Below are 22,888 nucleotides of genomic sequence, written 5' to 3' on the forward strand. Positions count from 1 at the left end.
TTACTTGAGATGCAATTTGAATTAAACAAGATTTGCACTGTTCTGCTGTTTCCTGCTATGTCTGTTGCCCGTTTCCCACTGTACTGCATGAGACACAGTTCCTTATTCCAGCTCCCCAGCATCCTTGGTTTCTAACTCTGCTCCACCTGACAGCCCAGGAGGGATGCCTTTTCTTTCTCTGATTCCCACACCAAACAGCTCCCTCCCAAGCACTCAGGGTCCAAATCCAGTTTCCATATTTTCATTTGACTCTTAACAGAGTCACCTGGGAGAGGAAATGAAGATTGTTCCCCTTTGACAGAAAAAAAAAGAAGAGAAAGAAAGAAAGAAGACAAGGAGAAAAAAGAGGGTCGGAATTTGTCAAACCAGAGATCATACCTTGTTCGAATCCCAGCCGGAGTAGGATGTTCGCTGAAAGGGGTTCCAGTTTGCATTTAACTGCAAGTATCTCCTCAAGGGCTGTTTGAATCTGTTAAAAAGAAAAACAGGGAAGTCCCTGGAGGTCTAGTGGTTAGGACTCGGCACTCTCACAGCCAAGGGCCCAGGTTCAATCCCTGATGGGGGAACTAAGATCCCACAAGCCACACAGTGTGGCCAAAAGAAGAAAGAAAGAAAAACAACCAGGAGTTCCTACCATGAGCAGAAAGACCACCTTTACTTCCCCCACCTCTGCTTAAGTGAAGAAGGTTCCCACCTGATGGGCCGTGGCATTTGCAGGGATTGGCTGGCTAGAGACATTGTCCCAGGTAAGGAAGAAGTTCCCTGTGCCAGACACCATCAGCATCTGAAAAGTCAAGAGTGACGGGATTAAAGAACATGTGCTCATTGAACCAGGGAGACAACCTAGAAACACAGGACATACCTCCCTGGCTTGTTATTTCCTTTTTATTACAATTTCAATTTTTAAACTCACTATCCTCTAGAACTATCTGGAGAACACAAGTGTCATCATGTAATGAAAACTTTTCTTGGAAGAATATACATGTCTATCTCCCCATTGATGCCTGCCCTCCTCCTTCTCTTTAGAATGTGACACCTAAATGTCACCCTGAAGGGCCCACTCTCAGCCCTCCTCACCGAGCTCCCTCCCAGGGGTGGCCTGGGAGGGAGAAGCAGCCCCATGCGTGTCACACCCTCTCAGAGGCTGATTCAGCCTCTGCTTTGCTTCCACTGCATTCCCTGCTGGGCACATCCCACTTTTGTAATGGGGTGAGACCTATCGTCTTATATTACTTGTTTTCTCCTTTGTTCTGTGGTTCTTTACCTGCATGTTTTACTATTATACCATAAGCTTTAAGAGGCACAGTCCATATTGAGTCATCCTTGTACACCAAAAAGTGGACAACAAAAAGTATAACAAACACAACATTGTAAATCAACTATATTTCAATTAAAAAAAAGAAAGCACACCAAACTTGTTCAACTAAAATATGGGGCACAACCAAGAGACCCAAAGGCCCTGACCCTTATAAAGCTGACTTAGAAAACACAATACACAGGGAAATAGGACCCAAATGGGTCAAAAAACTATGAAATCTCGTATGTGTACGCTCACAGGCATGCATACATGGGTGTGGGTGTTAGGATGACCTTATCTCCTCTCTGGGGAATATGTTTCCAAAGGAAGATTTACCAGGAACTTAAATTCCTGAAACTAAGTCCATAAATCAGGATATCTCAACAATAAGACTTTGCATTTTTTTACAAAGTCCTCTCAACCCTATTGGATGGATACCCTATCTCTTTGGCAGCGGAGTTATCATCACGGCTCAAGTCTCCTGGCTCCCAGCAAGCGATCCTTCCACTAGACGGGGCTATATTCCTCGCAGAGTTCACCCCCTGAACCTAATCCCATGGGACAGGGAAGACACGGAGACCTGGATTTCCGGAAGTCTCTGGGCCCGGGCTTGGATCTGATGCTTCTCCCGGAGGTACGTGCTGACCACCTCGGGATTCAGCCAGGTGTTATGGATCTGGACACCAATCCTCACCCCGCGGCTGGGGGCTCTCCCTCGATGCTCTGCTTCCAGGTAGTACCTGGCTCCCCCGAGCAGCTCCAGCTTGGGGGTCTTCTGTTGCCAGGTCTCTTCACTCCCATTCTGCTCCCAGGAGTCAAACCAGTCAGCAGTGCCCACTGTGATGGAGGCCACTTTCACCTGCACCCCAATCAACACATCAAGACCAGCACTATGAAGTTTCTGGGTCTCTCTTTTTCAAACAGCAAGTGTCTAGACAGCTACTTAACAGGGATTCGGGGGCTGGTCTGCCTTTTCCAACAAGTTAGGACCTGTGTCTGTGTATGTTTCTCCAGCCGTTCTTCTCTCTCTCTTTCTCAATTACATAGTATTCAGATGAGGCTGGATGGTCCATGTTCAGAGCTGAAACAGACAACCTGAAACCCTAGCTTTACATGATGCTGTGGGTAAAGTTGTATGAAGTCCTCTGAGAAACCTAAATGTTACTTGACTGCATCAAAATCTATGCTGTTTCTCTAGCCAACTACCAAAGCAATTTCATAGAAATATATTCATCATTTGAGAGGAAATACTGTGTTTCTCTGTCAATGGCACTAGCTAATCATGGCTGTTTGTTAAAACACTTTTTCTTATCCTTCAAAGCTGATCAGAAATTTCCTGCATAAAACTAACTACATCCCTACCCAGAATTAGTGGTAAAGATGCAAGTTTTGGAGTCAGACAAATCTTGGTTTGAATTCTTAATATGCCTCTTATTATCCCAGTGGCCCTGGATTGGCCATACAATCCTTCTAAGCCTCATTGCCCTTATCTGGAAAACAGAGATAAAGGGACATAGCTCACAAGATGCTGTGAAGGTTAGAAACAAGGTGTATAACAGCTGTAACATAATGCCCAGCTTACAGTAAGACCTCAATAAACATGCCAACACATTCAGCCAAGCTCTTTTTCAACAATTAAAATCATGTCAATTATATCTGAATTTTTTTAAAAACTTTAATAAAAACATAAACCCCACACACAAAAAAAACCAAAACGTTAAAAATCTCTGGTCGCTTAATGGCATGTTACAACTGTCAGTAGAACATGAGAGCTCTCATTGTGATTTTTTGGGTTTTTTTTCAGGAGTTAAGGACTGGGGACCAGAAGAAGGAAAACGAGAGGGAGGTGTATACCTTGGTCCTCGGGTCCTCCGACTGACTGAAATACAGGGAAGCCTGGTTGTCAGCCTGGATCCAGAAAGTGTAATTATTTGTCTCTGGAGCCACAAAGAACCCACTGAGCCGCGCTCTGGAAAGCAGAGGAACACAGAGAAAGAAGTGAGGGCAACCAAGTCCGGAATCACCGACCCAAAAAATGGTGCCCTTGGACCTTGTTTGTCTTTATGGTAATGAGGAGGAAACACTTGACTCTTGTGCCATGTATTTGGCCAAAGCCCTCTGGATGCAGCTTTTCCTGTGATGCTTGCCTGGCTCAGTATCTCAGCCCATCTCTTTGCACTGGCACAACTCCCTGAGCAGTCCTGTCGTCTTTGGGAAAGTCGTAGTCGTAGCGTAGGTTTGCCTGGAGGCTTAGCTGAGATCACTCACCTAACACAGCCAGTGCAGAGCCTGGTGCACGGTAGGAAGTCAATCAATACTAAATATTGTTCTCATTATTACAAGTAAAGAGAGATCACCAATCAGAGTTTGCACTGATTTGGTCTAGATACCAAGAATACCAAGAATCTTTTCTGATAATAGTTTTGAAAGTAACTATGTAAAGGTCCATCATTATCATAATTTTTCAATCAATAAATATTTCAGTTTTTTCACTTAAAAATTTTGAATTTTATAGAAACGAATGGCAGAAAGAATGGAAAGAGTAACTGTCTAGTTTGTGGCTCCTCTAAATGGCAATTAGAGAGACATACCCTACAGGTCATACCAGACAGTCCAAATGTTCTTGTCTTTTGAGGTGGCCTGACTCTCCTTGACACTCCTGCACACACTGAATATAGCCGAAAGGTTTTCCTTTGAACATTACTGATGAGCCTCAAAAACTATGAAAAAGATGCAGTACTAGGTGCCACAAAAAAAAAAAAATATATATATATATATAGCCACTTTAAAACCATGTATACTGGTGGTTAGATATCTAGTTAGTATGGCTTCCAAGACAATAGAAACTCCACTCTGTTCAGATTTCCTTCCCTACTTGGTTTTTTCAATGTCCGAAATTCCCTGAACAGAGAACAAAGCCTTCCATTTCACAACTGAATTGAAGTTTTAAATAGCCAAGGGACTTATCTGGCAGTCCAGTGGTTAAGACTCTGTGCTCCCACTGCAGGGGGGCATGGGTTCAGTCCCTGACTGGGGAACTAAGATCCCTCATGCCGTGCGGCACGGCCAAAAAGAAAAAAAGAAAGAAAGAAAAAAGTTCAATAAAATGGCCAAATCCTTGAAAGAGGTCACAGGTTGGCTGGAATTCACACTCAGGAGTCGTGACCAACCTCTTTGAGAAGGGTTTCAAAAGGAGAAGAGATCCATCACACCTAAAGGATTCAGTCACCTGAATGCACACCTTAGAGCACACTGTGTCTCCACAATTCTCTAACTTTCTATATTTTTAAGCCCACATTAAAATATGAGAAATTTTGGCCACATCTTTGAAGGGATTAAAAAGACAAAACAAAACTAAGCAGGAAAAACTGTATCACACTGCAGTCACCACTATAGAAAACAATGTCTCCAGAGCCCACTGGAGTTTCCCCTGTTATTACACCAGCCATCTGGTTGACCTTTAGCACTGGATAATTGTTCCCACAGAACTGTTGGCTGCCCAGCCTCTGCTCCCTCATATGCCCTAAGGGCAAATTCTCGAGTCTTTCTTTAGTATCATCCAGATATTAGTTTCACCTCTTAACCACATTCCTGCGGCAAGTTTTGCCCTGCTCTCTACCAAGCTTCCTAGACTACTCGGCTCAATGTTCTCATGAATAGTCCTCCCCAAAACAGATTTCAAACTAAGCTGTAGAAAATATAAATTTTACCTACTGATCAAAATTTACTGTGTACCCATAAAGGGCCTGTGGTCCACGAGCATAACCAACACCAGCTGAGAACAGCGGTCAAACTTTGTTGCTGTTGAATTAGTAGATATTTTAAATTTTCCCCTGGAAATCTCATTGCTTACTTACCTGTCTCCTAGCCTCACCTAGGCCAGTAGAGACACTTGTGATATGGATCCCCACTTTTCCTACAACATACCTGAAAGGTTGCCCTTCCTTTGACCAAAATCCAAACGGAGAGCTGGCATTAGGGACAATCTGCCATCTGTACCCAGGGGTGGCTTCTGTCAGGTCCAAGCCCTCAGCCGTGTCTCCAACTTCAAAGAGAAGCCCTCGATTGCCTGTAAGACATGTAAGCCTCATAAACATCAGAGGGCCCTTCTCCCCCAAGCAGGGGAACTGCTTTACTACAGATTACAGAGTGAAGATGATCCAGGAACTATCTAGAAGGTGAGTCAACTGAGACACAGATGGAGTAGCCATGTGAGATGTTCTATAGATAATACAAATGTTCTAGAAAGTGGAAACTACTGCTTGATGTAGGATTTAAGCTCTTGGAAAAAGAGACTTGACAAGGAGCAGTAAGGGGAAATATTCTCAGAGGACCAGAAAAGACGAAGGAGCTCTTTTTAATGGGAGTGTCCGGATATGAGAAAATGTAAAAGAGCAAACGAAGGCTCGTGAAGCCAGGACTGGACTTCAGTCTCTTTTAATGTTCAGTTCAGCTTGGGAATTCTATTCTCTAAAACCCTGGGTCCCAGAAATGTGGCAATCCTTAAATTTTTCACGGGTCACGGCCTCAATTTGTAGCCATGGAGCAAATCACGTGACAGGCTGCTATTACATAACATTCTAAATGATGTCGTACTTATTCATTTGCATTTTATATTAAACAAACCCTGAGACCAAAGGCATATGTGCGATCAATATTGGCTACTAATTGGGGTGAGGGTAAAAGCTCTGGAATCACACATGGGTGAGTTCAGAGTCCAGCTCTGCCACTTAGTCAATGTGTAGCTTTGAGCAAATTGCTTCACGCCTTCGTTTTCTCCTTCATCAAAATGGGGCCAATAGTAAACAGAGATACTGCACTAAAGACTAAGGGAGCTGAGTTATATGTCAATTATATCACAGTAAAGCTGGGGAGAGAAATAAAGTCAGTTTGACAATTCTGGGGGGAAAAAGACTAAGGGAGTTTAAAATATATACACAGAGAGCCTGAAATATAGTAAGTACTCAATAAAGGATAGCTAGAGTAGTTATTATTATTTTAAACTACTATTGTTGTTCCTTGTTAAATCCTAAGAAGGGAAAACAGATAAGGAATAAGCATAAAAATAAGAGCATATTTTAACATACTATTTGAGGTTTCTTGACCTCAGCTGTATTGATATTTTGGGCTGGATAACTCCGTTGTGAGGGCTGGCCGGTGCATTGAAGGATGTTTAGCAGCACTTCCACTCTCTACCCACTAGAGGGCAGTAGCACCACCATCCCAGGTGTAAGTACCAAATATTGCCAAGTGCCCGCTGCAGGCCATTGAGAACCACTGCAGTACATGATCCTTTGTCCTGTTACGGAACTCAAGTCCGTGTGCCCAACACAGTGAGGCCAAACAATACCAAAACTTCGGAGTCTGGAGCAGAGGAAGGTTTATTGCAGGACCATGCAAGGAGAGGGGTGGCTCATGCCTTAAAAAAAAATAACCAAACTCCCCGAAAGCCTTCAGCAAAGCCCTTTTATAGGAAAGGTGAGGGAGGAGCGCGGTTATTTGTTGCAAACTACTTGGTGTCAGATCCTTTGTTCTTGAAGTCAGGTCACGGTCAAGTAACGATGTTCCTGTACATCTCTACCAAACAAAGGTTATTCTCTGTTCTGACAAGGAAGGGCAAGGTCCCAAGGCTCAACCTTCTCCCTCCGAGGTCCAAGCCCAGGCTAGGAGGAGGGGGTCCCTTGGCGGGCTGGTTACCCTGCCCGGAAGGGTTCGTCCAGCACCCAGTCTGGGTCCTCCCACCAGTGCCCCAGCCCGGCTGACGAGGCAGCTCTCTCGGCTAGCGGCACCCTCAGGGCCAGGCCCCCAGACCCCGCCCGGCCATCACCACTGAGGGAGCCAGACGCCCAGGACCCGGCCGGCCCTCAGGCTCCTAAGGCTGCCCAAACGGGGGCTGAGGTCCCTCAGACTGGGACCCCTGGAGACTGCCACTGTCATTAGGTCACAGAGGTGGGGAGAGGGGAGAGGTTCGCTGCCACCTCAAGGCCTGGGCCCGGCCAGCGCGCGGCCGAGGCGAGGGCTCTGGAGCCCTGCAGGACACAGCCCTCAGCCTGTCTCGGGACCCCCCAGCTCACCCACGGGCCCCAGGGAGAAGGCCGGGATCCGCCTCTCACCACACTCTGCCCCACGGACCACCACGAGACCCTCCGCTGGCACGGCCGGACCTCTCACTGCCTCGCACTGAAGGTCTCGCACTAAAGATCTCGCGATAATGGTCGCCTGCTAACAGCTGCGCGCCCACCCCGCCCCATCACACTTCATTGGAAGAAATTTCAAAAGTGCTTCAGAAAGGCCGTTATCAACCATCAAGAAAAGCTGTGTTCAGGAAATTCCTCTACCGCAACGCCAGTAGCTAGAGCAGGCGCCCTCTTTCCTGACTCTGGAAACGCATTCTCTCCATCACTTGCTTCATACAGTAGTTTTGTTTCCTTGGATGGGAGCTTTCCCTGAGTAAAAACCGCAGATCGGGAACCTGGAGAATTCCCAGCTAAAGCTTTGCATGTGTTTTCACAGCCGAATGGCCTTTCTTTAGAAAGGTTTCTCCCCTGATGAGATTCAGGAGACGAGCTCCCTGCCTGTGGATTAACGGTGAAGACAGCCCTTGCGGGGCACATAGGGCTCCCAAGTGGCAGCCTGTGATTCAGGCTGCCCAACACACCAACTGCCTTTCGTCCCTAACTAAGCCTGAGCTCCTGTTCTAACGCTTTCCAGAAAAGTGCTCCCGTGGTGCACTTGCAATCTGCAGCCATGGAGTAGAAGGTTTAAACAAACACAGAAGGACAGATGGAACCTCTCCCCTTGCCCGCTCCATTTCTGCCCTGTTCAGGGGTAAGCTGGTGGCCCCATCACAATACATCTCTACTTTTCAGAGTAGCAGACAGTGCCCACAGGGGAGAAGAAACAACATTTAAATGCACCCCATTGCACCCCACCCTCCGCCTCGTCTAAAGCTGTCCTATGAACATAGAAGACATGGTCTGAAGCTCTGTCTTCTTAAATAGTGGACAGGAGGGCAACTGACCCAGAGGATGGAGGAGGCCGCTCAAGGGTTTCCACCAGTCACTATAGCAACATCTTGATTGCACTTAGGCTTCCTGGATCATGGTTTCCACTGAACCGCATTGGTCATTCAGCTAGCTGGGGCTAGGAGTGCAGGGTGTTGCCAAGCATCTGAGTAAAGCTAAGAGCCTCTCTGAAATGAAAGCTCTGACTCAGGTCCCAGGGCTCACTGAGCAGCCAGTCAAACAGCTGAGACTGACCACATATCATAGACCAGCCGCGGAGACTTCCTTACCTGCCTGAGGAGCCGAGAGTCTTGCACCTTTACCTGGAGCTCTGGTGGTGCACTCAATCCTCCTGGGAGACAGGTGTCTAATATCACACAGGATGCCTGAGGGGAACATTTAAATTAGATACCGATGTCAATATCAATGGAGATATAGGTGTGGCAGGACAGAGGACCACACTGAGGTAGCCAGGCTCCTGTTCCAAGGCAAAGGGCCAGAAGTGGAGAGTAGAGAGAAAGTTGTCACCTCAATGGAAGGAGGCAAGAAAGGGGGAGTGCAGAGCAGTGGAACACGGGGCTGCTCCGAATAATCAGGAAGAAAATGCCTTGCCATGTCGTTCACTGGAGATGAATTGAGCTGGGGAGAGGAACTGACAGAAGAGTGTGAGGACATTTTCCTGCATCCTTGGTGTCACCAACTAGAGGAGCATCCCAGGAGGCAGAACAAAAGGTTCTAGACATGTTCTCCACAAAAGGGTTTGCTAAGGGGGCATTCCAGAAGAATCTGCATAGGAAAAGCCTGCCCATTCTTACTTATTCAGACAGAGCTAAGGGGAGGGAGAGGGGTCGCTTTCTAGAAGGAGTAGACCTTTGTGAAGACACAGCTGTGCTTTTCCTTCTCTTCCCTCCCAAGATGGGGACACCTGAGGGATTTGCCCATGAGTTGTGAGTGTGTCTGCAGCAGGACACCCTATTTCTGTTACATGTGTGCCAAGCTGCAGGACCAAAACACCCCCAACCCCTGCAGCCTCAAACACAGGTCAAAGACCTCAGAACAGGGTCCCATGATGAGTCGGAAGAGGCAAATATTGCTTCCCCCCATCCTCTCCAGGCCATAAGAGATACATAATCTCCTATGGCATTTAAACCTATGAACTCTTTTCAGCCATTTCAACTTAGTTACCTGCAATGGTAACCTGGGCAGGACTGTCAAAGAAGTCCCCTGTAATTGTGATGTCTGTTCTTCCCCCAAGGCTCCCAGTTTCTGGAAACACAGATAGTATTTCTGCAAGAGGGAAAAAAAGTAAGCTTCCAAATATAAACCAGGATGTGAGCCAGATAATAATATAATCATAGAAGCTATCCATAATTTATTTCTTACTTTAACTTTCTAAGACCAGCAACAGTTGTAATTTTTTTCTAGTAATAGTCATTTAAAAGTGCATATAATAAGAAAAGGATTCACATATAACAATATGGATAATAATATATATTATACAGGATCAATATTTGAAAGGAATGGGAAATGCAGTCACTCATGCTATTAGCAAAAGTCCCTGCGTACCATGATGCTTTCTTAGGAACTCTGTCTCCTGACCTCAAGAACTCTGTTTACACATCACAGAACGGTAGGTTTACACTTTATGCAGGAATCAACTCTGGATGCACCAGGCAAGGTCTCAATTTACCCATATGAGTCTGCAATTCGCTCTAAGCAAAAGAATGAGTTACACTGTCATATGCCACAAATCCCCAAGAATTTAACTTTTTCTGATCCTTCCTCCTCCTATGATCAAACTCTGAGAGTTCTAAGTTTCGTCTCCGCAAGGGGAATGAGTAGTCGTGTTCTCTGATAAACTGAAGGTACAAAAAGGCTAATTATGAATGGTTACCACTTCAAAATAAAACCAAGGGTCAAAATTCAGCTTTGACAGAGGTAAGCTACCTAGAGAGTGAATGGCATTGGCCCCATGACTTAGGAAATTTCTTGCACTTTTGACAAAGGTAGACTCTGCTGCCTCTGGAATCTGAACTAACCTCACAGACTTTTTTAAAGTGGTTTTGGGACTGTATTCAAGCTGAGAATCTAGCACTCATATTTAGCAGCCAGCTTTCTACTACTGGACTGAGTTCACGATTTCAAGCAAGCTTCCAGTTTTCAGATTTTTTTTGTATGATGATTTACTCATCAGATAGGAATACACAAACTTAGCATCTGTATCAGCAAGTCCTAAATTGTTGAATGAATGCTCCAAGATGAGATGTTAAAATAACTGCAAAGATGTGCTTTAGATTTTTCAGTGCCATCTCTTTTCTGTTACTTTTTGAGAACAAAAAACGAGGATGACTCCCCTTTCTTTTATTGTCTATATCCCTAGACTTTGTGTAAAAATCTATGATCAAGCCTCTTTTAATATAGCAACTAAAGTGGACACTCACACAAGCAACCTATTCTCATACAAAACCAAAGGGCCATCCATGACTTCAGGGACAGCTTCAGGTGTTAATGGTCATAGAGAATGGCCAGAAAGAAGGGACAGAGGGTCCAAGGTCCAGGGCCAAGTGGGGGGAGGGGTGAGAAATACACGATGAAGGGAAATGGTACCTGAATACGTCTGGTACAAGAAAAGGTCCTGCTTAGCACTGACCAGCCATGCATCCTTGTGTACCATTGACCTTCAAAAAGACAAAATTGTGTTTTGGATGAAAACTGCATCTGGAATTACATTTTTTAAATTGATTGCCTGAAAGGAAGATCACTAACTTTAGTGATCTTTAAAGTTGTTCCGATACCAGCTCCCTTTGATGACTAGAGAATACCAATGGGGCAAAGTTTGTTTTCTGATCTAGAAAATTATATGGGAATAATAATACTTACTTTACAGTGTGACTAGCATTAAATGGAATAATGAATGTGAAAGGACCTGGTATGGAGCTGGCCTGTGGAAGATACTCAATAGATATTAGTTTTAGTCCTTCCTAAAAGAGAGACAGCGACAGAGAGAGACAAAGAGCAAATCTCTCTACTTTGGGCTGTGTCACTATCTTCACAATGAAATTAATATCAGCTAGACAATGCCCTTTTCAGGAAAACACTGACAAAGTACATAGTGTCAGAACATGAGGTAAGGCAAGCAGAAATCCAGAATCCTAACTGATCTCTCCAAAGCGCTATGAAATTTGGACGCTTTCCATCTTGAAGAAGACATTTCCTGGAATGATACAAAGCATTTTATGGAACTGTACTGTTTTAAATTTCCAGTATTATGAAATTATTTAAGAAGTAATTCCCCAAATTCTGTACCATTATCACACTGAAACATTTACATTGCTTGAGGATGAGTGCATAAGACACAATTATATTCACCCACGTAAAAAAAAAAAAAATCAAGTGGGTACGTGGGGTCTTATTACTATTACACTACTCTATTTGGGTACATTTAAAATTTTCCATTATAAAAGGTTAAAGAAGCTAAGCAAGACAAGACAAAAGAGTAGATAGTGTAAGATAAAGATAAATTTGCTTCCTCCCAGTTACTTACTTTCCTTTGTTAAATACTGAGAAACTAACATTCTGGGAGCCTGTAACAAAAAGAAACAGACATTGATACAGGAACCTGCACAAACTGCCTGGACCAGGTCACTGCTACCATAAACCCAAGGACTCTGGCGATCACCAAGGTACCACCCACACCTTAATTTCTTTAACAGTGCCCAAAATAAACACGTTCCAGCCTCACACCATCAGCGATGGTGAGTTCTAACCATAAAAGGATAAATGTAGAAGCACAGAGCAGGTAAGAGCAGGCTTGGAGTTAGACCAAGCATGATAAATCCTGCCCCACTGGTTACTAGGTTCAACTTTCTCACCTGTAAAGCAAAAACAATTCCACCAGCCTCCAGGTTTATACATGAGGATGAATTTAGTTTATATTTAAGTTGCTTCATATAGTGTCTCTCAGGGAGTTCTCAGCAAATGGCAGTTATTATCATCATCCTCAGGAGAACCAATTCTTTTTTTTTTCATCTTTATTGGAGTATAATTGCTTTACAATGTTGTGTTAGTTTCTGCTATATAACAAAGTGAATCAGCTATATGTATACATATATCCCCGTATCCCCTCCCACTTGAGCCTCCCTCCCACCCTCCGTATCCCACACCTCTAGGTCATCACAAAGCATTGAGTTGATCTCCCTGTGCTATGCAGCAGCTTCCCACTAGCTATTTATTTTACATTTGGTAGTGTATATATGTCCATGCCACTCTCTCACTTTGTCCCAGCTTCCGCTTCACCCGTGTCCTCCAGTCCATTCTCTACGTCTGTGTCTTTATTCCTGCCCTGCCACTATGTTGGCCAGTACCGTCTTTTTTAGATTACATATACATGCGTTAGCATACGGTATTTGTTTTTCTCTTTCTAACTTACTTCACTCTGTATAACAGACTCTAGGCCCATCCACCTCACTACAAATAACTCAACTTCTTTCATTTTTATGGCTAAGTAGTATTCCGTTGTATATATGTGCCACATCTTCTTTATCCATTCATCTGTTGATGGGCATTTAGGTTGCTTCCATATCCTGGCTATTGTAAATAGTGCTGCAATGAACATTTTGGTATATGACTGTTTTTGAATTATGTTTTTCTCAGGGTATATGCCTAGTAGTGGGATTGCTGGGTCATATGGTAGTTCTGTTTTTAGCTTTTTAAGGAACCTCCATACTGTTCTCCATAGTGGCTGTATCAATTTACACTCCCACCAACAGTGCAGGAGGGTTCCCTTTTAGGAGAACCAATTATTGAAATCGTTTTTTTCCAACACAGAGAAAGACTTTAAAATTCTGTTACTTCTCACACAGACCAATGTAGTTGCCTTCCACACGGCACTGCAGAGTCCCAAGACCATCGTCTTCCTGAATAGGATAGCTAGGGAAAGAACCAAAAAAGGTAAGAGGTAAGAATTACCAGACAACTCAGTTCAGAAGCTCTGGCTCTTTAGCCAGGAAAGAAAATAAATAAATAAAATAAAATGTAAAATAAAATAAAACAAAATAAAATAAAATAAATAATAAAACACAACTGTAACTAGAGTTATCATCAGTACCAGTCAAACACACAAAATTTTGCCTACTCCTAGTCTTCATTGGGTCCTTTCTTCCCAAAATCTATTTTATACAAGGACAGCAAGATCCTTATCCCCCCCCCAAAAAATCTATTAGCAAGTGTGAACTGAAAGAGGACAATTCTGAGCAATCAAATGTAAGAAACCACATTATAGAATTTGGCTCTACTAAACGCTAAAAGCTAAGCCATAGGGTATAGAAGGTTAATCCACTCAGTCTAGAGGGAAGTGAAAATCCAGCAAAATGTTGGTTATCTGAACTACAAACACATAGACACTCATTTTCTAAATTTTCCTTGTAATAAATAAATAACTGAATATTGAAAAGTTAGTTGTTTTCTCTCTGGCTAGTCGTTACAGTATAGTGGTAAGAGGATGAACTTTGGAGGCTAGTTAGTGGGCCCAGGTTGAAACCCGAGCTCTGCCACTTGCTCTTTGTGAGACATTGGACAAGTTACTTAACCTCTCTGTGCCTTGGTTTCCTCATCTGTAAAGTGAGACTAATAACTGTATGTACTCACAAGGTTATTATCTGCCTTAAATGTGAAACCGTTAGTGCAGTAAGCACTTAGTAAGTATCAGCTATTTGTTTTCAAGAAAGCTTTCAGAACCCACTTCAAGTTGTATTGTGAATCAATTACTGTGTCTTTTCTAGGAAGTCTAAAGATGAGGCAGTCAACAGTTATGGGTGATTTATATTAAAAATAAATGTGTGTGTGTGTGTGTGTGTGTGTGTTATGCCCATGTGGGAGAACCTAAAAGCATACATGCTGGCAAGAAAGGCACTCACCGGCATCCTGTCTGTCTGTTTACAAGAGAACAAGGAGTGACCCATTTGTCTCCCTGAGCTTCCAACATCAATGGGCTGGATACAAAATAGAAACAACAGACAAAAGTCAGAGTGAATGCTCTCAACAAACATTCTTGGAAAAACCCAGAGGAAACACTGTTATGAACATTCATCTCTGAACTTATGGGACATTAATGCAGGTGACTGGGGACTGTCCCCCAAGGAGATGCTAAATCAGACCCTCAGCCCAAGAGCAGGGTGCATAACACTGGTCTGTGGCCCACACTTTCACACCACAAAGGGAGCACTGCCCCTTTCCTGAAAAATCTTCATCATCTCCTCCTTGGCTATACTGGGTTCACACAGAGCCATGGAGGAGTTTGTGTCCTTGTTACCCCTTGCAAAGGCTGTATCCCAGACCAAGGCTGTGATGGGACCAAGTACTGAACATGGTATATCGTCAAGGATGTACTTGGGGCTTCAATCCTCCACAGGAAGAGTAGTTTCCGTTCAAGATAAGTTGACCATTACAGTAAGTCCCTTACATACGAACGAGTTCCTTTCCAAGAGCGCATCCATAAGTCCAATTTGTTCTTAAATCCAACAAAGTTAGCCTAGGTACCCAACTAACACAATCAGCTGTATAGTACTGTACTATAATACGTTTATAATACTTTTCACACAAATAATACATAAAAAACAAACACAAAAAATAAAGAAAATGTTTTTAATCTTACAGTACAGTACCTTGAAAAGTACAGTAGTCCACTACAACAGCTGGCATACAGGGGCTGGCATCGAGTGAACAGGCAAGAAGAGTTACTGACTGGAGGAAGGAGAGGAGGTGGGAGATGGTAGAGCTGAAGGATCCTCAGCAATAGGAGTTGGAGGGCAAGCTGCAAGTTCACTCACGCCTGACGTTGATGGCACAGGTTCTGGTTCCTTGCTGGAACCAGATGCACGTTCGCATCTTTGAAAGTTCGCAACTTGAAGTTTCATATGTAGGGGATTTACTGTATATATATATACATATATATATATATATACATATATATATATATGTATATATATATATATGTGTATATATATATATATTTTTTTTTTTTTTGGCTTCACCATGTGGCTTACAGGATCTTAGTTCCCCATCCAGGGATCCAACCGGGGCCACAGCAGTGAAAGTGCTAAGTCCTAACAACTGGACCACCGGGGAATACCCTGGCCATTATTTTATGCCAGAAATGTAGATCCTGAAAGTTTGCCAAATCACGTCCTTTTCAACTAGAACAGAATCAAAGGTTTGGAGCAGAACATGAGGATCCCCCCATTCTGTCCAAGGGTTGGAGGAAATATTAGACACAGAATGTAGCATCTCTCAACAGAGCATCTAATGAAGTTGTGGTCCTTCTACCCTATAAATCCTCACTATAATTGCTTCATACCTTGAGTAACCACAGTTCCTTCCCACAAACACCTCAGCTTCAACACTTTCCATCCTGTCCTCCCCTTTCCCTGGCAAGGATGATTTACTAGTACCACTTAGCACTTTAAACATCTCCAATGAAAAAAGTCATGTTGGCATCCTAATCATTCCCAGAAAACATTAAAAACTCAATGGCTGGGCTTCCCTGGTGGCACAGTGGTTGAGAGTCCGCCTGCCGATGCAGGGGACACGGGTTCGTGCCCCAGTCCGGGAAGAACCCACATGCCGCGGAGCAGCTGGGCCCGTGAGCCATGGCCGTTAAGCCTGCGCGTCCGGAGTCTGCACGTCCGGAGCGTCCGCAACAGGAGAGGCCACAACAGTGAGAGGCCCACGTACCACCAAAAAAAAAAAAAAAAACAAAACTCAATGGCTTTCACAAATAACATATGATGTCACTCATATGTGGAATCTAAATTATGACACAAGTGAACTTATCTATGAAACAGAAACAGACTCACAGACATAAAGAACAGACTTGTGGTTGTCAAAGGGGAGGAGAGGTAGGAGAGGGAAGGATTGGGAGCTTGGGATTAGCAGAATCACTTTGCTGCACAGCAGAAATTAACACATTATAAATCAACTATACTTCAATAAAATAAATCTTAAAAATAACTCAGTGGCTTTCAGTACCTCTTCCACATTTTCCTCTGATCACACCAACAGAAATTCTATATACACAAATGTATAACAAACAAGGATGTTATAGTGGTCTTTTGAGTTCACACATCGTTATAAAGAATTTATTGCAGCCTGAGGAACAAGAGGGAGAAGGGGAAGAATCAAGAAAGAAAACCCGCAGATGCAATTACAGTACAATTCACACTGCCCCCAGAGTGACTAGTTGTCAGTAAATAAATGGGCCAACTTAATCGACCAGTCGCAATTACATTAACCAAGTTTGTTGAAGCCCAGCTCACGAGGGACTGTAAACTGCAAAGAGGAAAAGAGGAATTCCGTGCCAGCTGCTTACAATTTATTGTTATCGGGGAAGCTGGTCTCAGGCATCAATCCAGCATATCTGTAACTAGTTGAACACAGAAACAAGCACACGCTTACCTATGAATGTACTCGGCATCAAAATCAAAGGTTTCCAACCTTCCAGTGATAATCCAGCCATACACATGTATAAGGTTTCCTGTTTGAAAAAGATTTTTTTCAATTAATCTACTTAGCTCACACTCTAAATATATAACGTAAACTGTATTTCTCTTTTGTTACCTCTACTCAAAATGGCCAAGCTGGTCATGACTCAGAATATTAATACATTTTTGTAAACTGTACAACAGGAAAGGATCACCAAGTATAATCCATTCATCGATAGTAAATACCAAAGAGGCAAAAATAATGAATCATTGCCATTGTGGACTTATTCATGTATGTATGGAGCAGAGAAGGAATATCAGGGCTTCTTCACAGTCCCAGGAAGGGAGGCAGGGAGGGGCCAATTTAAACACACTGCCTTGTTCCACTCGCTTGGCTGTGTGTAGACCACCCACCCACATGGGATTTAAAAATAATATTCTTTGGGGGTGCTCCATCCTTCATGAGACTTTCCTCTGGACACATATGATAAGAGGAAGCGCGTATCACACAATCTGGATAGATATTCAAAGATACTAAACTTCTTTCTGTATCTCAGAGTACAAAAGATGAATGTCATGGATGAATCAAATGGACAGGAAGTCAGAAAGAAGGGCACGAGAGAGCAGCAGAGTTATAGCTTAAAGGATGGGCTACTGCACATGCAATTAATTCAACAAATATGCTCATGTTCAAAGATCAGGCAAAATGGGCATCCAAAGACAGTTGGCATCTGCCTTGTCCACTGATAAATGGATGACTTCCACTGCTGGGTCTCCTCTATGCAATGTGCAGGGATTCCCATTGGGTAGCAAGTTTTCCCTTGATACTCACCTCTTCTGAGTTCATAAAAATGGGGGTGCAGGCATCAACAACCCCGTTGCGTCAAGGGGAACTCTCAGCATTACCCCCACCTTCTCTGCTCAGAGGATCTGGGAAAGAAGTCTAGAGTAGCCCCTTCTCAGAAAGAGTTTGGGGCCCATACCTGATGCTACATGAGTTGCTTTCCTCCAGAGTTGAAAACACCTAAATTCAGTTCCACGGAAATGCACAAAGCAAGGTTGTAAGCAAACACACCAGAGCAAGTTAAAGTTCACCACACAACCCCACAACGTGGAAGTGTGTGCCTTCCAAGTAATTACGGAATTTAACCATCAAGGCTGTACTCTTCCAGCATCACAACACTGCGAGGTAAGAGAGGTGTTGGTTAATGAGGCAAAACCTCACAAATAGAAGAGAAGAGGGCATCTTTGGGGTTCATGAGGTCACTGAATTCTGAGGACTTTGGGTCTCTTCATGGCTCCACTTCAGGCCACGAAAGAACATGAGCAAGAAGTAATGCTTCCCTACATACTGTGCATGTGTTTTATTAATAGGAAATGACTTTTATCTGCAGTCATTGGATGACTGGCCCTAAAATGGTGGAAACCTTCCAGGAAGTATGGCGGACCCTTGACCAGAGAGCGGGTAGAAAGAGAGGAAATTCAGTGACTTAGACAAAGGTTGTGGAGCTGGCAGAAGCCCTGAGTCTGAAGGTCTCGGCTACTGTTGCCAGCCAGCAAAATAATTATTCATTTTACTAGGGCTAACCCATGGATTTCCTGGCTTTGGCAGGCATGATTTCTACAACTGATGGGTACAATTTTACAAACGAATAACAGGTTATAGAAACTAGGAATTCCTGGGAGTTTTTGTTTTGTTTCTAAACAAAGAAGTCCAACAAACAGCAGCTGACAAATGGCTAAGCCAGACCGTGTGCTGGGCGGGGAGGGGGGACTCCGAGTCACAGTGGAGGGCTGTTAACCGCATATGGGAATTCAGCGGCTCACAAAACAGCTCTCCTGTCTCTGCCACCTACCCCATTTCCCTGTCTGCTACTCTGGGCAGGCTTCCCAAAGGAGATGAGACTAATCGTCTGGCAAGCGATTTCAAAGATGCAGCCGTGTGGATCCTGCCCAAGGGATCACTCCAACCAGCGCAGCCACCAATCGTTCTCCCCGAAGGTGGAGGAGACAGTGTGCAGAACTCAAACTGGGCGGGAGAAAGAGGCTTGACAGATCTGGGCGCCAGCTGATGCCCCATGTCACACCTCTCACGGCGGGCTTTCCTCCTCAACCCTCACCCTAACAAGGTTTCTGCCATCTGAACGGGAGTTTTCTAACAACACCAGAGCAGGGGGGCACAAAATGAGGGCATGTGACTTTCACAGACCACAACTCTTTTTAATAAAACATGATCACGTCTTGATTATTCAGATGAATGGAAAGGAACAGATCTGTGAATAACAGGCCTTAATAAGACAAGGCCAAATTCATATTCTTCAGGATGTAATTTAAATACACACATACATCATCTGTGTCTATACACACACACACCAAAAGTACAGACACTTTTCAGTGACTCAGAGATTCATTTTGACATTCTTGAACCGTTCGAAACAACTAGATCAGTTTATGCATTGAGATGCAACCACATGTAAAAATTGAGCAACCATACTTATACCATCTGGAAACCCTGAACAAATAAAACCTGAAAGTGATGTAGGAATTTGTCAAGAATCAGCCAGCAAATTATATGTGATCCCAGCTCTGTTTACTACTTAGTTTTAAGGTGGGCTTGGCAGGTCCTGAACCTGTTTCTTAGTTTCAATTCCTTCTTTTACAACCACCCTCCCAGCATTCTCTCTCTTCTTTTCTAGCCTCCTAGTCTCTGCATGTAAGTGTGCTCTCTGACTCATAAACAAACCCCCAGGATCAGGACCAGGGTTAATGGCCTTCCAAGTGGTACCCAACTCGGCTCAACACAAAATAAAATGTAAGGTACATGGACCCACTCTGGATTCTGACTGTCTGCGTTCAGATCTCAGCTGTACCACTCATTACGACTTTAGGCAAATAACTTAACCTTTTGGTACCTCATTTCCTCACCTCCAAAATGGAAATAATAATAGTTCCTATATCATCAGGTGTTGTGAGGATCTAATGAGATAATATAGAGAATAAAGCTTAGAACAGAACCTGACTCCCAGGAAGGGTCAATAAAGGTTTGTTATTATGTGGATGATTATAAAGTTAGGAGTGATGATGATGTCTATATTCTCCATTCTCCAGCAGCATCTGGTTTGATTTTGCTGGCCTCCTTTTCTTTTCATGTTAAGATTCCTTTGGTTATCAGTGAAGTAATAGAGCAAAAGTGCCCAGAGGTGAAACCAAACCAGGTTAAAAATAAACCAGAGATTGACGCTTATTTTCAAAACAGCATCAGCGAAGTGGTTAAAATTTCCTATTTATAGAAACCATCCACCTGGGTAGAAGAGTTTGCAGTAAGCTTCAGCAAAGGGATTTATATTTATTGCTATCTTAATAGGAGATTTCTTACCTGGAACTCCACTTGGTGGATTAACTTGGTAAACGATGGGTGTCTGTGCCCTGGAAAACTGTTTAGAAAATGTTATCACAGTGAGCATTTCATTAGAACATCATAGCCACATACACAGGAAGCCTAAGTCATTCCTCAAAGAGCATTCATCTAAGGCAGCAAGTGGTTGCATTTCCTCAAATCACCTTACATCTATCTCCTTTCATCTTCAATATATTTCTGTGAAGCAGAGATAACAGACATTGTTATAGTTCTCCCATAGATGAGGTCAAGGGAATCTGATCAAGGTCATATGTCTTCCCTGCACCATATCACTCACACCTGGGCAAGTCTGTTTCTACTTGCTCACCTGCCATACCGGGAACATGTTTTACCAAAGGAAAGGTAGGCAGGCCATGCTTTAAAATACCAACCTTTTAATTCCATTATTGCCACTTGATATCTTGGGGTCTTGAAGTTGTTTTAAATTTTTCTAGACAATAGTTTGCTTAGTTAGATAAAAAGGATTGCAAATTAAATTATTATCAGCCAGCACCTTGGTCAGGATTAGCAAGCTACGAAAAACTGGAAGTTGGAGAGATACACAAGGGAAGTTTGTTTGGGAAAATGGAAGGTGCCTGTTGGGAGGAAAATGATTCAAAGGATGCAAGGAATGAGAAGCAACATTACTCTCCAAGAAGAAAACCAGCACTGATTGGAGAGGCAGGAGCCTGGAGAAGCCTGGTCTGGCACTCAAGTCATCCTATGATGCCCTCACCCCCTGAAGCACATCAACTGCTAACTATAAGCTACAGAAAGGCAGGGGCAACGCCTGGCTGAGTCATTGGTTGTATCCCTGGGCACAGCCTGGTATGTAAAAGACATTCACACTATTGTGAATGAATGGAGTGGCCCCATCTGAGATGACTGATACACTGCCTGGAAGCAGAGGAGAGAAGGAGACAATTCCGGGAACTCCATCTCACCTATAGGCCTCTGGGTTAGTTCCAGATTAGAGCATTTCACAGTCAGGGCCAGCATGAAAAAAGAGAGAATCTTAAGGATGCACTGACCTGGCCAAGGTTTGAGCCATGGGCTAATGACTCACCCAGGAAGAGACCTGGTCTCCCCTTCCTGCTACCTTCACCCCCATCCTATGCTAAGTGGTCTAGGTGGTCTAGACGCCTAGACCACCTTCACTTCCCTAACCTACTGTACCTCCCATTTGCAAAACAAAGACAGAAAATTGTTTTGCTTGGTCTGCTTCCAGCGCCCCAGGAGTCCACCTTCCCAGGGAGAAGAGCAATAAAGAATAACTCTGGTGTTAATCAACAACCCTCATCAGACATGGAGAATCAACAGACATTTTAACAAAGCTGATGGTGGCTTGGCAAGTGCAGGTTTTATGTATTGATTCACATGGCTGTACAGTCTGTCATCAAGGCTTGTTTCCTCCCTTCCTAACAGAAAGGGTTAGAAAAGAGTTCACAGAAAATATGTACAGTTAGGAGGTCAAAATAAGAATGCTGTGACCTCACAGTTTGGGAGCTGGCTCTGATCTCACTGAAGGATAAAGATTAATGCAACTCCACACACACCTGCCAAACATACACTACCCCCCTCCCAGCCTCCTCCTGCACCCAGACCTTCAACTCCCACTGGGACACCCTTCATACCATTGTCATTCCCACTGGAACTTTATCATAGGAGCTTCATGATACAGAGCAGTGGTTACTGCCCATCTTCCAGATGTTAGAAACTGAGGCAGACAGAACAGCTGAATCCAAACCACACAAGGAAACACATCTCTCGATTTCCAATTTAAAATACAAGGTCTAAAATAGCATATGCTAACACATATACATTTGGAGCCTTAAAAAAAAATGGTTTTGAAGAACCTAGGGGCAGGACAGGAATAAAGACACAGACATAGAGAATGGAGTTGAGGACACGGGGAGGGGGAAGGGTAAGCTGGGACGAAGTGAGAGAGTGACATGGATATATATACACTACAAAACGTAAAATAAATAGCTAGTGGGAAGCAGCCGCATCACACGGGGAGACCAGCTCGGTGCTTTGTGACCACCTAGAGGGGTGGGATAGGGAGGGTGGGAGGGAGATGCAAGAGGGAGGGGATATGGGGATATATGTACATGTATAGCTGATTCACTCTGTTATACAGCAGAAACTCACACACCACTGTAAAGCAATTATACTCCAATAAAGATGTTAAAAAAAAAAAAAAGCAAGGTATATCTTTCAGGCTGAGAGCCTTCCACCAGAAGTGCAGGGGAAATAAAGCGACTCCTGCATCACTCCCTCCCAGGTCCTCAGAGAGTGGCAGGGCAGGCTCAGAGTGAAACCTCTAAAAAGGCTTCACTTGTGAATCTCTCTGAGCTGACACAATATAAAATGGCACTTTCCTAAGAGAAACAGGTCTCTGGTCACCCACGAAGCTAGAGACATGACAAAGTGAAAAATTAACGAGCTTCCAAATCCAGCTTCCTGCATGCTGATCCCTGAGCCCGACTGGGGTCGGTAGCAGCAAGTGGCGGGGGGGGGGGGGGGGGCGCGAAAAGCAGAGGATGAGAATGATAAAGCCGCAGCTACCAGCTGCTTGATAAACCTTCTGTGAGTTGTTCAAACTTGTCAGTGCCTGCAGCAGGCTCTTTGGAGTGGACTGGAGAGGTGGAATTAATTTTTAATACATATGGTTCCCCCAGCCCCAGTCCCCAAACAAAGAGAGACACTGGGT

General features: G+C 43.8%; 1 protein-coding gene across 1 annotated transcript in view; it reads right to left on the reverse strand.

Moving 5' to 3' along the window:
* Positions 1 to 22,888, reverse strand: part of PKHD1 (PKHD1 ciliary IPT domain containing fibrocystin/polyductin) — a gene marked incomplete at its 3' end in the record, with an annotated part of 426,508 nt that overhangs the window by 396,134 nt on the left and 7,486 nt on the right. The window contains exons 6-18 of the mRNA XM_081247000.1: positions 20,155 to 20,212; positions 16,753 to 16,831; positions 14,217 to 14,291; positions 13,166 to 13,230; positions 11,846 to 11,885; positions 10,909 to 10,979; positions 9,487 to 9,588; positions 8,592 to 8,687; positions 5,225 to 5,366; positions 3,152 to 3,266; positions 1,878 to 2,156; positions 695 to 784; positions 379 to 469 (exon numbers count right to left, since the gene is read on the reverse strand). Coding sequence (XP_081103126.1) covers positions 379 to 469; positions 695 to 784; positions 1,878 to 2,156; positions 3,152 to 3,266; positions 5,225 to 5,366; positions 8,592 to 8,687; positions 9,487 to 9,588; positions 10,909 to 10,979; positions 11,846 to 11,885; positions 13,166 to 13,230; positions 14,217 to 14,291; positions 16,753 to 16,831; positions 20,155 to 20,212 — 1,303 coding nt within the window. The remainder of the gene's footprint in view (positions 1 to 378; positions 470 to 694; positions 785 to 1,877; positions 2,157 to 3,151; positions 3,267 to 5,224; positions 5,367 to 8,591; positions 8,688 to 9,486; positions 9,589 to 10,908; positions 10,980 to 11,845; positions 11,886 to 13,165; positions 13,231 to 14,216; positions 14,292 to 16,752; positions 16,832 to 20,154; positions 20,213 to 22,888) is intronic.

The sequence above is a fragment of the Mesoplodon bidens genome (genome assembly GCF_964165515.1).
Source record: "Mesoplodon bidens genome assembly, chromosome: 10".
NCBI lineage: Eukaryota > Metazoa > Chordata > Mammalia > Artiodactyla > Ziphiidae > Mesoplodon > Mesoplodon bidens.